We start from the raw sequence: 15,941 nt of genomic DNA, 5'->3' as shown, positions 1-15,941 counted from the left end.
CCCTAAGATATATGGAGTACCGGCCCCTAAAATATATGGAGTACCGGCCCCTAAGATATATGGAGTACCGGCCCCTAAAATATATGGAGTAACCGGCCCCTAAGATATATGGAGTACCGGCCCCTAAGATATATGGAGTACCGGCCCCTAAAATATATGGAGTAACCGGCCCCTAAGATATATGGAGTACCGGCCCCTAAAATATATGGAGTAACCGGCCCCTAAGATATATGGAGTACCGGCCCCTAAGATATATGGAGTACCGGCCCCTAAGATATATGGAGTACCGGCCCCTAAAATATATGGAGTAACCGGCCCCTAAGATATATGGAGTAACCGGCCCCTAAGATATATGGAGTACCGGCCCCTAAGATATATGGAGTACCGGCCCCTAAGATATATGGAGTAACCGGCCCCTAAGATATATGGAGTACCGGCCCCTAAGATATATGGAGTAACCGGCCCCTAAGATCTATGGAGTACCGGCCCCTAAGATATATGGAGTAACCGGCCCCTAAGATATATGGAGTACCGGCCCCTAAGATATATGGAGTAACCGGCCCCTAAGATATATGGAGTACCGGCCCCTAAGATATATGGAGTAACCGGCCCCTAAGATATATGGAGTAACCGGCCCCTAAGATATATGGAGTAACCGGCCCCTAAGATATATGGAGTAACCGGCCCCTAAGATATATGGAGTAACCGCCCCCTAAGATATATGGAGTAACCGGCCCCTAAGATATATGGAGTACCGGCCCCTAAGATATATGGAGTAACCGGCCCCTAAGATATATGGAGTACCGGCCCCTAAGATATATGGAGTACCGGCCCCTAAGATATATGGAGTACCGGCCCCTAAGATATATGGAGTACCGGCCCCTAAGATATATGGAGTACCGGCCCCTAAGATATATGGAGTACCGGCCCCTAAGATATATGGAGTACCGGCCCCTAAGATATATGGAGTACCGGCCCCTAAAATATATGGAGTAACCGGCCCCTAAGATATATGGAGTACCGGCCCCTAAGATATATGGAGTACCGGCCCCTAAAATATATGGAGTACCGGCCCCTAAGATATATGGAGTAACCGGCCCCTAAGATATATGGAGTACCGGCCCCTAAGATATATGGAGTACCGGCCCCTAAAATATATGGAGTACCGGCCCCTAAGATATATGGAGTACCGGCCCCTAAAATATATGGAGTAACCGGCCCCTAAGATATATGGAGTACCGGCCCCTAAGATATATGGAGTACCGGCCCCTAAAATATATGGAGTAACCGGCCCCTAAGATATATGGAGTACCGGCCCCTAAAATATATGGAGTAACCGGCCCCTAAGATATATGGAGTACCCGGCCCCTAAGATATATGGAGTACCGGCCCCTAAGATATATGGAGTACCGGCCCCTAAAATATATGGAGTAACCGGCCCCTAAGATATATGGAGTAACCGGCCCCTAAGATATATGGAGTACCGGCCCCTAAGATATATGGAGTAACCGGCCCCTAAGATATATGGAGTACCGGCCCCTAAGATATATGGAGTAACCGGCCCCTAAGATATATGGAGTAACCGGCCCCTAAGATATATGGAGTAACCGGCCCCTAAGATATATGGAGTAACCGGCCCCTAAGATATATGGAGTACCGGCCCCTAAGATATATGGAGTACCGGCCCCTAAAATATATGGAGTAACCGGCCCCTAAGATATATGGAGTACCGGCCCCTAAAATATATGGAGTACCGGCCCCTAAAATATATGGAGTACCGGCCCCTAAAATATATGGAGTACCGGCCCCTAAGATATATGGAGTAACCGGCCCCTAAGATATATGGAGTACCGGCCCCTAAAATATATGGAGTACCGGCCCCTAAGATATATGGAGTAACCGGCCCCTAAAATATATGGAGTACCGGCCCCTAAAATATATGGAGTACCGGCCCCTAAAATATATGGAGTACCGGCCCCTAAAATATATGGAGTACCGGCCCCTAAGATATATGGAGTAACCGGCCCCTAAAATATATGGAGTACCGGCCCCTAAAATATATGGAGTACCGGCCCCTAAGATATATGGAGTAACCGGCCCCTAAAATATATGGAGTAACCGGCCCCTAAAATATATGGAGTACCGGCCCCTAAGATATATGGAGTAACCGGCCCCTAAGATATATGGAGTAACCGGCCCCTAAGATATATGGAGTAACCGGCCCCTAAGATATATGGAGTAACCGGCCCCTAAGATATATGGAGTAACCGGCCCCTAAAATATATGGAGTAACCGGCCCCTAAAATATATGGAGTACCGGCCCCTAAGATATATGGAGTAACCGGCCCCTAAGATATATGGAGTAACCGGCCCCTAAAATATATGGAGTACCGGCCCCTAAAATATATGGAGTACCGGCCCCTAAGATATATGGAGTAACCGGCCCCTAAAATATATGGAGTACCGGCCCCTAAAATATATGGAGTACCGGCCCCTAAGATATATGGAGTAACCGGCCCCTAAAATATATGGAGTACCGGCCCCTAAAATATATGGAGTACCGGCCCCTAAAATATATGGAGTACCGGCCCCTAAAATATATGGAGTACCGGCCCCTAAGATATATGGAGTAACCGGCCCCTAAAATATATGGAGTACCGGCCCCTAAAATATATGGAGTACCGGCCCCTAAGATATATGGAGTAACCGGCCCCTAAAATATATGGAGTAACCGGCCCCTAAAATATATGGAGTACCGGCCCCTAAGATATATGGAGTAACCGGCCCCTAAGATATATGGAGTAACCGGCCCCTAAGATATATGGAGTAACCGGCCCCTAAGATATATGGAGTAACCGGCCCCTAAAATATATGGAGTAACCGGCCCCTAAAATATATGGAGTACCGGCCCCTAAGATATATGGAGTAACCGGCCCCTAAGATATATGGAGTAACCGGCCCCTAAAATATATGGAGTACCGGCCCCTAAAATATATGGAGTAACCGGCCCCTAAAATATATGGAGTACCGGCCCCTAAGATATATGGAGTACCGGCCCCTAAGATATATGGAGTACCGGCCCCTAAAATATATGGAGTACCGGCCCCTAAAATATATGGAGTACCGGCCCCTAAGATATATGGAGTAACCGGCCCCTAAAATATATGGAGTACCGGCCCCTAAAATATATGGAGTACCGGCCCCTAAGATATATGGAGTAACCGGCCCCTAAAATATATGGAGTAACCGGCCCCTAAAATATATGGAGTAACCGGCCCCTAAAATATATGGAGTAACCGGCCCCTAAGATATATGGAGTACCGGCCCCTAAAATATATGGAGTAACCGGCCCCTAAGATATATGGAGTACCGGCCCCTAAAATATATGGAGTAACCAGCCCCTAAGATATATGGAGTAACCGGCCCCTAAAATATATGGAGTAACCGGCCCCTAAAATATATGGAGTACCGGCCCCTAAGATATATGGAGTAACCGGCCCCTAAGATATATGGAGTAACCGGCCCCTAAGATATATGGAGTAACCGGCCCCTAAGATATATGGAGTAACCGGCCCCTAAAATATATGGAGTAACCGGCCCCTAAAATATATGGAGTACCGGCCCCTAAGATATATGGAGTAACCGGCCCCTAAGATATATGGAGTAACCGGCCCCTAAAATATATGGAGTACCGGCCCCTAAAATATATGGAGTAACCGGCCCCTAAAATATATGGAGTACCGGCCCCTAAGATATATGGAGTACCGGCCCCTAAGATATATGGAGTACCGGCCCCTAAAATATATGGAGTACCGGCCCCTAAAATATATGGAGTACCGGCCCCTAAGATATATGGAGTAACCGGCCCCTAAAATATATGGAGTACCGGCCCCTAAAATATATGGAGTACCGGCCCCTAAGATATATGGAGTAACCGGCCCCTAAAATATATGGAGTAACCGGCCCCTAAAATATATGGAGTAACCGGCCCCTAAAATATATGGAGTAACCGGCCCCTAAGATATATGGAGTACCGGCCCCTAAAATATATGGAGTAACCGGCCCCTAAGATATATGGAGTACCGGCCCCTAAAATATATGGAGTAACCAGCCCCTAAGATATATGGAGTAACCGGCCCCTAAAATATATGGAGTAACCGGCCCCTAAGATATATGGAGTAACCGGCCCCTAAGATATATGGAGTAACCGGCCCCTAAGATATATGGAGTAACCGGCCCCTAAGATATATGGAGTAACGGGCCCCTAAGATATATGGAGTACCGGCCCCTAAGATATATGGAGTAACCGGCCCCTAAGATATATGGAGTAACCGGCCCCTAAGATATATGGAGTAACCGGCCCCTAAGATATATGGAGTACCGGCCCCTAAAATATATGGAGTAACCGGCCCCTAAGATATATGGAGTAACCGGCCCCTAAGATATATGGAGTAACCGGCCCCTAAGATATATGGAGTAACCGGCCCCTAAAATATATGGAGTAACCGGCCCCTAAGATATATGGAGTAACCGGCCCCTAAGATATATGGAGTACCGGCCCCTAAGATATATGGAGTACCGGCCCCTAAGATATATGGAGTAACCGGCCCCTAAAATATATGGAGTAACCGGCCCCTAAGATATATGGAGTACCGGCCCCTAAGATATATGGAGTACCGGCCCCTAAGATATATGGAGTAACCGGCCCCTAAAATATATGGAGTACCGGCCCCTAAAATAATATGGAGTACCGGCCCCTAAAATAATATGGAGTACCGGCCCCTAAAATAATATGGAGTACCGGCCCCTAAAATATATGGAGTACCGGCCCCTAAAATATATGGAGTAACCGGCCCCTAAGATATATGGAGTAACCGGCCCCTAAGATATATGGAGTACCGGCCCCTAAAATAATATGGAGTACCGGCCCCTAAAATATATGGAGTAACCGGCCCCTAAGATATATGGAGTACCGGCCCCTAAGATATATGGAGTACCGGCCCCTAAGATATATGGAGTAACCGGCCCCTAAAATATATGGAGTAACCGGCCCCTAAGATATATGGAGTACCGGCCCCTAAGATATATGGAGTACCGGCCCCTAAGATATATGGAGTACCGGCCCCTAAGATATATGGAGTACCGGCCCCTAAAATAATATGGCGTACCGGCCCCTAAAATAATATGGAGTACCGGCCCCTAAAATAATATGGAGTACCGGCCCCTAAAATATATGGAGTACCGGCCCCTAAAATATATGGAGTAACCGGCCCCTAAGATATATGGAGTAACCGGCCCCTAAGATATATGGAGTACCGGCCCCTAAAATAATATGGAGTACCGGCCCCTAAAATATACCAGCATTCGTAATGACTCGTTTCCAGCTGTTTTCAGTCCACTTTGCCTTTCAGTACTTCAGGAATGAGAACCGGGGATAATCATATGATAACGCCTAAGGGGCTGTTAGGCCCGAGGTGAAGCCGAGGATCAGGAAACAGACGTTTTAGAAAGGAGTTATCACACCATCGTTCCCGGGTTTGAGGGCCTTATCGCTTTTATACAAATATTAACGACATGTTTTCATTAACCTTGTTTTTAATGAGTAAATGTGTTACTTCATCCTAACATCAGACGATATAGAGGGAGAGGAGAAGGGAGGAGAGAAGAGGGGGGAGGAAAGGGAGAGGAAAGGGAGGAAAGTGCTAGAGGGAGGAAAGTGTGAAAGCCAGTTGTTAGTTCTGGAGTTGCTAACCAAACAGGCTGGTGGTTAATTCTATGATGTTTTGACCCAGTCGTTCATCCTATTAATTTCACGTTGCTATGCTAAAACAAATCATTAGGAATTTAACCAGCTAACCAGAGGTTCAATGATTACAAGCGGCAAGAACTTAAATAAATAATGATAAAATAAATAATAATCCTGTATAAAATGAGCAACAAGTCAGTAAGATCATTCTGGCAGGTAGTTGGACTGTTCTCATCTGCTAGATAGCTAGCCAACTACAGCTAACACGTGATAGCTGGACTGTTATCATCTGCTAGATAGCTAGCCAACTACAGCTAACACGTGATAGCTGGACTGTTTTCATCTGCTAGATAGCTAGCCAACTACAGCTAACACGCGATAGCTGGACTTTTTTCATCTGCTAGATAGTTAGCCAACTACAGCTAACACGTGATAGCTGGACTGTTTTCATCTGCTAGATAGTTAGCCAACTACAGCTAACACGTGATAGCTGGACTGTTTTCATCTGCTAGATAGCTAGCCAACTACAGCTAACACGTGATAGCTGGACTGTTTTCATCTGCTAGATAGTTAGCCAACTACAGCTAACACGCGATAGCTGGACTGTTTATCTGCTAGATAGTTAGCCAACTACAGCTAACACGCGATAGCTGGACTGTTTTCATCTGCTAGATAGCTAGCCAACTACAGCTAACAGGCGATAGCTGGACTGTTTTCATCTGCTAGATAGCTAGCCAACTACAGCTAACACGCGATAGCTGGACTGTTTTCATCTGCTAGATAGCTAGCCAACTACAGCTAACACGCGATAGCTGGACTGTTTTCATCTGCTAGATAGCTAGCCAACTACAGCTAACACGCGATAGCTGGACTGTTTTCATCTGCTAGATAGCTAGCCAACTACAGCTAACACGCGATAGCTGGACTGTTTTCATCTGCTAGATAGCTAGCCAACTACAGCTAACACGTGATAGCTGGACTGTTTTCATCTGCTAGATAGCTAGCCAACTACAGCTAACACGCGATAGCTGGACTGTTTATCTGTTAGATAGTTAGCCAACTACAGCTAACACGTGATAGCTGGACTGTTATCATCTGCTAGATAGCTAGCCAACTACAGCTAACAGGCGATAGCTGGACTGTTTATCTGCTAGATAGCTAGCCAACTACAGCTAACAGGCGATAGCTGGACTGTTTATCTGCTAGATAGTTAGCCAACTACAGCTAACAGGCGATAGCTGGACTGTTTATCTGTTAGATAGCTAGCCAACTACAGCTAACAGGCGATAGCTGGACTGTTTTCATCTGCTAGATAGCTAGCCAACTACAGCTAACAGGCGATAGCTGGACTGTTTTCATCTGCTAGATAGCTAGCCAACTACAGCTAACAGGCGATAGCTGGACTGTTTATCTGCTAGATAGCTAGCCAACTACAGCTAACAGGCGATAGCTGGACTGTTTATCTGCTAGATAGTTAGCCAACTACAGCTAACAGGCGATAGCTGGACTGTTTATCTGCTAGATAGTTAGCCAACTACAGCTAACAGGCGATAGCTGGACTGTTTATCTGCTAGATAGTTAGCCGACTACAGCTAACACGCGATAGCTGGACTGTTTATCTGCTAGATAGCTAGCCAACTACAGCTAACACGCGATAGCTGGACTGTTTTCATCTGTTAGATAGCTAGCCAACTACAGCTAACAGGCGATAGCTGGACTGTTTTCATCTGTTAGATAGCTAGCCAACTACAGCTAACAGGCGATAGCTGGACTGTTTTCATCTGCTAGATAGCTAGCCAACTACAGCTAACAGGCGATAGCTGGACTGTTTATCTGTTAGATAGCTAGCCAACTACAGCTAACAGGCGATAGCTGGACTGTTTTCATCTGCTAGATAGCTAGCCAACTACAGCTAACAGGCGATAGCTGGACTGTTTTCATCTGCTAGATAGCTAGCCAACTACAGCTAACAGGCGATAGCTGGACTGTTTTCATCTGCTAGATAGCTAGCCAACTACAGCTAACAGGCGATAGCTGGACTGTTTTCATCTGCTAGATAGCTAGCCAACTACAGCTAACAGGCGATAGCTGGACTGTTTTCATCTGCTAGATAGCTAGCCAACTACAGCTAACAGGCGATAGCTGGACTGTTTTCATCTGCTAGATAGCTAGCCAACTACAGCTAACAGGCGATAGCTGGACTGTTTTCATCTGCTAGATAGCTAGCCAACTACAGCTAACAGGCGATAGCTGGACTGTTTTCATCTGCTAGATAGCTAGCCAACTACAGCTAACAGGCGATAGCTGGACTGTTCATCTGTTAGATAGCTAGCCAACTACAGCTAACAGGCGATAGCTGGACTGTTTTCATCTGCTAGATAGCTAGCCAACTACAGCTAACAGGCGATAGCTGGACTGTTTTCATCTGCTAGATAGCTAGCCAACTACAGCTAACAGGCGATAGCTGGACTGTTTTCATCTGCTAGATAGCTAGCCAACTACAGCTAACAGGCGATAGCTGGACTGTTTATCTGTTAGATAGCTAGCCAACTACAGCTAACAGGCGATAGCTGGACTGTTTATCTGCTAGATAGCTAGCCAACTACAGCTAACAGGCGATAGCTGGACTGTTTATCTGTTAGATAGCTAGCCAACTACAGCTAACACGCGATAGCTGGACTGTTTATCTGCTAGATAGCTAGCCAACTACAGCTAACACGCGATAGCTGGACTGTTTATCTGCTAGATAGCTAGCCAACTACAGCTAACACGCGATAGCTGGACTGTTTATCTGTTAGATAGCTAGCCAACTACAGCTAACACGCGATAGCTGGACTGTTTATCTGTTAGATAGCTAGCCAACTACAGCTAACACGCGATAGCTGGACTGTTTTCATCTGTTAGATAGCTAGCCAACTACAGCTAACAGGCGATAGCTGGACTGTTTATCTGCTAGATAGCTAGCCAACTACAGCTAACACGCGATAGCTGGACTGTTTATCTGTTAGATAGCTAGCCAACTACAGCTAACACGCGATAGCTGGACTGTTTATCTGTTAGATAGCTAGCCAACTACAGCTAACACGCGATAGCTGGACTGTTTTCATCTGTTAGATAGCTAGCCAACTACAGCTAACAGGCGATAGCTGGACTGTTTATCTGCTAGATAGCTAGCCAACTACAGCTAACACGCGATAGCTGGACTGTTTTTATCTGCTAGATAGCTAGCCAACTACAGCTAACAGGCCATCACATCACGCAGCTGAAATGACCGCTAACTACATGCTTTTCATTATGACCTTTTTGTTTCTGTTGCCAATTCTTTGTATTTATATCCATTTATAATGAGCCTGATTTTTAAATGAATTGTTCTGGATCATAGAAGCTGTTAGTATCGTCACATTCGTTCAAATGCGTGGGCACGGTGAAGGTCGTTACCAAACTGCAACGTATTGCACAGATCGGGTAGGCCCACGTCAAGACTTCACCCCCCCCCCCCCCCCCGCTAGGTTAGTAGCATGGGGAAATACTCACTACACGCTTTCCCACCCCAGGGGAGATGACGTTTATATATTGACTGGCTGGGCTGTGGGACAGTGGATTTAATTAATCCATTTGAATTATAAACCGGCGTTACCCGTGCATTGTGGTGATATAACTCCCTGCTATCAACCAATCAGTAACCAGGATCCAAAACAACCTGTTTTTGTCAGATTGTATTAGTAACCATACGTTTTGACCTGTCTGTGTTTCTATCTGTTGCAGTCTTCAACAAATGGCAGATGAACCCATATGACAGAAGCACAGCTTTCGGTGAGTCGGAGGGCTCGTTGTGTGTCTTCCTGTGATGTAGGATGGTACAGAACTGTTGTGTTGTAAACGCGACTCGTTGGGATTTTTTAAAAACATGACATTTACGGGTTTTCCTTCTTCCCTCCAGCCATTGGACCAGACGGACTGTGTTGTCAAAGCAGGGAGTTTAAAGAATGGCACGGCTGTCGCTCTACCAAAGCAATCACCAAGGGTAGGGCACGCACGCACATACACACATATATACACATACACACATATATATATACATACATACATACATACACACTACCAAATGTACACATGCTGCTCCGTCTCTCATCCTCCTCTCTCTCTTCTCTCTCCACCTCCTCTCTCCACCTCCTCTCTCTCTCCTCTCTCTCCACCTCTCTCTCTTCTCTCTCCACCTCTCTCTCTCTTCTCTCTCCACCTCCTCTCTCTCTCCTCCCTCTCTCTCTCCTCTCTCTCTCCACCTCTCTCTCTCTTCTCTCTCCACCTCCTCTCTCTCTTCTCTCTCCACCTCCTCTCTCTCTTCTCTCTCTCCACCTCCTCTCTCTCTTCTCTCTCCACCTCCTCTCTCTCTTCTCTCACTCCACCTCCTCTCTCTCTTCTCTCTCTCCACCTCCTCTCTCTTTTCTCTCTCCACCTGCTCTCTCTCTTCTCTCTCCACCTGCTCTCTCTCTTCTCTCTCCACCTCTCTCTCTCTTCTCTCTCTCTCTCTCTCTCTCTCTCTCTCTCTCTCTCTCTCTCTCTCTCTCTCTCTCTCTCTCTCTCTCTCTCTCTCTCTCTCTCTCTCTCTCTCTCTCTCTACCTCTTCTCTCTCTCTCTCTCTCTACCTCTTCTCTCTCTCTCTCTCTCTCTTCTCCCTCTCCACCTCTAGGGAAGTACTACTATGAGGTATCATGTCACGACCAGGGCCTGTGTAGGATCGGCTGGTCTACCAGCCAGGCAGCTTTGGACTTAGGCAAGTACCTCGCTGAGTCTACACACTGAGTCCGGTTAATTTCACTGTCGGACACCGAGTCCGGTTAATGTCGCTAATGTTTTAACCATCACTACTGTTGTGTTACCAGGTACCGATAAGTATGGCTTTGGCTTCGGAGGAACGGGGAAGAAATCTCACAACAAACAGTTTGACAGTTATGGAGAGGTACGTTATAGATTGTAGTATTTACCTAAACTCTATTCCATCCCGAGCGTTCAAGATAAGCTTGATCTTTTTCCAGACAGTAAAATGTTTCCAGTGTGAACTTAAACGACTGTCAGGGAGAATCTGAAATTCACCTGATTTAGGGAATATGGTTCGATTGGACAGACCGTAGTCAGTCACCAGCTGTCTGTCTCTCTGTCCTGTAGTCAGTCACCAGCTGTCTGTCTCTCTGTCCTGTAGTCAGTCACCAGCTGTCTGTCTCTCTGTCCTGTAGTCAGTCACCAGCTGTCTGTCTCTCTGTCTGTCTGTCTCTCTGTCCTGTAGTCAGTCACCAGCTGTCTGTCTCTCTGTCCTGTAGTCAGTCACCAGCTGTCTGTCTCTCTGTCTCTCTCTGTCCTGTAGGAGTTCACCATGATGTCTGTCTCTCTGTCCTGTAGTCAGTCACCAGCTGTCTGTCTCTCTGTCCTGTAGTCAGTCACCAGCTGTCTGTCTCTCTGTCTGTCTGTCTCTCTGTCCTGTAGTCAGTCACCAGCTGTCTGTCTCTCTGTCCTGTAGTCAGTCACCAGCTGTCTGTCTCTCTCTGTCCTGTAGGAGTTCACCATGATGTCTGTCTCTCTGTCCTGTAGTCAGTCACCAGCTGTCTGTCTCTCTGTCTCTCTCTGTCCTGTAGGAGTTCACCATGATGTCTGTCTCTCTGTCCTGTAGGAGTTCACCATTCTGTCTCTCTGTCCTGTAGGAGTTCACCATTCTGTCTCTCTGTCCTGTAGGAGTTCACCATTCTGTCTCTCTGTCCTGTAGGAGTTCACCATTCTGTCTCTCTGTCCTGTAGGAGTTCACCATTCTGTCTCTCTGTCCTGTAGGAGTTCACCATTCTGTCTCTCTGTCCTGTAGGAGTTCACCATTCTGTCTCTCTGTCCTGTAGGAGTTCACCATTCTGTCTCTCTGTCCTGTAGGAGTTCACCATTCTGTCTCTCTGTCCTGTAGGAGTTCACAATGCACGACACCATGGGATGTTATCTGGATCTAGACAACGGACACCTCTCCTTCTCCAAAAACGGTACGATACCTTCCCGTATTGTGTGTACTGTGTAGGTCTGGGTTCACCTGGAGAGATACCCTCCTGTTGGTTTTAACTCCAACCCTGTTCCTGGAGAGACCCTCCTGGAGGTTTTAACTCCAACCCTGTTCCTGGAGAGAGACCCTCCTGGAGGTTTTAACTCCAACCCTGTTCCTGGAGAGCTACCCTCCTGTAGGTTTTCACTCCAACCCTGTTCCTGGAGAGAAACCCTCCTGTAGGTTTTAACTCCAACCCTGTTCCTGGAGAGATACCCTCCTGGAGGTTTTAACTCCAACCCTGTTCCTAGAGAGAGACCCTCCTGTAGGTTTTAACTCCAACCTTGTTCCTGGAGAGATACCCTCCTGTAGGTTTTAACTCCAACCCTGTTCCTGGAGAGAAACCCTCCTGTAGGTTTTAACTCCAACCCTGTTCCTGGAGAGATACCCTCCTGGAGGTTTTAACTCCAACCCTGTTCCTAGAGAGAGACCCTCCTGTAGGTTTTAACTCCAACCCTGTTCCTGGAGAGAGACCCTCCTGTAGGTTTTAACTCCAACCCTGTTCCTGGAGAGAAACCCTCCTGGAGGTTTTAACTCCAACCCTGTTCCTGGAGAGAAACCCTCCTGTTGGTTTTAACTCCAACCCTGTTCCTGGAGAGATACCCTCCTGGAGGTTTTAACTCCAACCCTGTTCCTGGAGAGAGACCCTCCTGTAGGTTTTAACTCCAACCCTGTTCCTGGAGAGAAACCCTCCTGTAGGTTTTAACTCCAACCCTGTTCCTGGAGAGAAACCCTCCTGTAGGGCGCCACACAATCCTGTCTGGGAGCTGTACGGACAATTCCTTCGACCTCATTGCTTGGTTTTTGCTCTGACATGCACTGTCAACTGTAGGACCTTATATAGACAGGTGTGTGCCTTTCCAAATCATGTCCAATCAATTGAATTTACCACAGGTGGACTCCAATCAAGTTGTAGAAACATCTCAAGGATGATCAATGGAAACAGGATGCACCTGAGTCTCATAGCAAAGGGTCTGAATACTTATGTAAATGTTTTTTTCTCCAATATTTTTAAAAAAGTAAATTAGGAAAAAATGTACCTGTTGTCACTGTGATTTTGGGCTATTGTGTGTAGATGTCGATGGAGCTCCACGTCTGAACGCTTGTTTTCAAAATGGAGATATGTTAGCAGATTGTATGTTCAAATGAAGGGGAAAAGGCCGTTCTTGAAGGCCTTCAGTCTGAGCTGGTTCTCTGTCTGATTCATTAAGTGTCGCTTTAAGGAGAGGTATAATGCTTTAATAGGTCATCATTTCTGTCCTCTGAATTCATATTCATTATATACCTGGGCTCTCTCTCTCTCTCTCTCTCTCTCTCTCTCTCGTACTGACCTGGGCTCTCTCTCTCTCTCTCTCTCTCTCTCTCTCTCTCTCTCTCTCGTACTGACCTGGGCTCTCTCTCTCTCTCTCTCGTACTGACCTGGGCTCTCTCTCTCTCTCTCTCTCTCCCTCTCTCTCTCTCTCTCTCTCTCTCGTACTGACCTGGGCTCTCTCTCTCTCTCTCTCTCGTACTGACCTGGGCTCGCTCTCTCTCTCTCTCAGGTACTGACCTGGGCTTGGCGTTTGAGATCCCAGCTCTTCTGAAGAACCAGCCCTTCTTTGCCTCCTGTGTTCTCAAGGTATGTAACACACAGTCACTCATCACTCGCTGCCGGTCAAATGTTTTACAACACCTCATCATTTCAAGGGTTTTTCTTTATTTTTACTATTTTCTACATTGTAGAATTTGAGAAAGCTTTGTACACTCTTGGCTGTCATCAAGGCAAAGGGTGGCTACTTTGAATAATCTCAAATATAAAATATATTTTTCTTGGTTTAATACTTTTTTGGTTACTACATGATTCCAATATGTGTTTTTTCATAGTTTTGATGTCGTCACTATTATTCTACAATGTAGAAAATAGTAAAAATAAAGAAAAACCCTTGAATGAGTAGCTGTCGACTGTTGACTGGTACTATAAATCTGCTTGAAAATATATGACAAGACTTAAAAATGGCTGTCTAACAATGATCAACAACCAACTTGACAGAGCTCGAAGAATTTAGAAAACAATGTGCAAATATTGTACAATCCAGGTGTGCAAAGCTCTTAGAGACTTACCCAGAAAGACTCACAGCTGTAATCACTCTTAGAGACCCAGGAAGACTCACAGCTGTAATCACTCTTAGAGACCCAGGAAGACTCACGGCTGTAATCACTCTTAGAGACCCAGGAAGACTCACGGCTGTAATCACTCTTAGAGACCCAGGAAGACTCACAGCTGTAATGACTCTTAGAGACCCAGGAAGACTCACGGCTGTAATCACTCTTAGAGACCCAGGAAGACTCACAGCTGTAATCACTCTTAGAGACCCAGGAAGACTCACAGCTGTAATCACTCTTAGAGACCCAGGAAGACTCACAGCTGTAATGACTCTTAGAGACCCAGGAAGACTCACAGCTGTAATGACTCTTAGAGACCCAGGAAGACTCACAGCTGTAATGACTCTTAGAGACCCAGGAAGACTCACAGCTGTAATCACTCTTAGAGACCCAGGAAGACTCACAGCTGTAATCATTCTTAGAGACCCAGGAAGACTCACAGCTGTAATCACTCTTAGAGACCCAGGAAGACTCACAGCTGTAATCACTCTTAGAGACCCAGGAAGACTCACAGCTGTAATCACTCTTAGAGACCCAGGAAGACTCACAGCTGTAATGACTCTTAGAGACCCAGGAAGACTCACAGCTGTAATGACTCTTAGAGACCCAGGAAGACTCACAGCTGTAATGACTCTTAGAGACCCAGGAAGACTCACAGCTGTAATGACTCTTAGAGACCCAGGAAGACTCACAGCTGTAATGACTCTTAGAGACCCAGGAAGACTCACAGCTGTAATCACTCTTAGAGACCCAGGAAGACTCACGGCTGTAATCACTCTTAGAGACCCAGGAAGACTCACGGCTGTAATCACTCTTAGAGACCCAGGAAGACTCATGGCTGTAATCACTCTTAGAGACCCAGGAAGACTCACGGCTGTAATGACTCTTAGAGACCCAGGAAGACTCACAGCTGTAATCACTCTTAGAGACCCAGGAAGACTCACAGCTGTAATCACTCTTAGAGACCCAGGAAGACTCACAGCTGTAATCACTCTTAGAGACCCAGGAAGACTCACAGCTGTAATGACTCTTAGAGACCCAGGAAGACTCACAGCTGTAATGACTCTTAGAGACCCAGGAAGACTCACGGCTGTAATCACTCTTAGAGACCCAGGAAGACTCACGGCTGTAATCACTCTTAGAGACCCAGGAAGACTCACAGCTGTAATCACTCTTAGAGACCCAGGAAGACTCACGGCTGTAATGACTCTTAGAGACCCAGGAAGACTCACGGCTGTAATCACTCTTAGAGACCCAGGAAGACTCACAGCTGTAATCACTCTTAGAGACCCAGGAAGACTCACAGCTGTAATGACTCTTAGAGACCCAGGAAGACTCACAGCTGTAATGACTCTTAGAGACCCAGGAAGACTCACAGCTGTAATGACTCTTAGAGACCCAGGAAGACTCACAGCTGTAATCACTCTTAGAGACCCAGGAAGACTCACGGCTGTAATCACTCTTAGAGACCCAGGAAGACTCACGGCTGTAATCACTCTTAGAGACCCAGGAAGACTCACGGCTGTAATGACTCTTAGAGACCCAGGAAGACTCACAGCTGTAATGACTCTTAGAGACCCAGGAAGACTCACGGCTGTAATCACTCTTAGAGACCCAGGAAGACTCACAGCTGTAATCACTCTTAGAGACCCAGGAAGACTCACAGCTGTAATCACTGCCAAACGTGATTTTAACATGTATTGACTCAGGGATGTGTGAATACTTATGTAAATTAGATTTCTGTATCTCTTTTTAAATACAGTTACAAAAATATCTAAAATGTTTTCACTTTGTCATAGTATTGTGTGTAAATGGGGAGAAAACATATTTAATCCGAATTGAATTCAGGCTGTACCACAATAAGTCAGGGGTATTTTTCTGAAGACACTGTATATTATACCTATACGACATTAATTCGTCATTAATGCTTTTTATATTGTTTTGTAAAGGAACGATAAGCCATACAATTATCTACATGTA

General features: G+C 46.1%; 1 protein-coding gene across 1 annotated transcript in view; it reads left to right on the top strand.

Annotated features, from left to right (window-relative positions):
• ddx1 (DEAD (Asp-Glu-Ala-Asp) box helicase 1) overlaps positions 1-15,941 on the top strand; it is a 57,044-nt gene that overhangs the window by 8,953 nt on the left and 32,150 nt on the right. Inside the window, exons 6-11 of the mRNA XM_071412442.1 lie at positions 9,512-9,559; positions 9,687-9,770; positions 10,437-10,520; positions 10,630-10,706; positions 11,691-11,763; positions 13,361-13,437. Coding sequence (XP_071268543.1) covers positions 9,512-9,559; positions 9,687-9,770; positions 10,437-10,520; positions 10,630-10,706; positions 11,691-11,763; positions 13,361-13,437 — 443 coding nt within the window. The remainder of the gene's footprint in view (positions 1-9,511; positions 9,560-9,686; positions 9,771-10,436; positions 10,521-10,629; positions 10,707-11,690; positions 11,764-13,360; positions 13,438-15,941) is intronic.

This window comes from Salvelinus alpinus, chromosome 8, assembly GCF_045679555.1.
Source record: "Salvelinus alpinus chromosome 8, SLU_Salpinus.1, whole genome shotgun sequence".
Classification (NCBI taxonomy): domain Eukaryota; kingdom Metazoa; phylum Chordata; class Actinopteri; order Salmoniformes; family Salmonidae; genus Salvelinus; species Salvelinus alpinus.
Note: the sequence above shows the minus strand (reverse complement) of the source record. Positions and strands in the feature narration are given on the sequence as shown.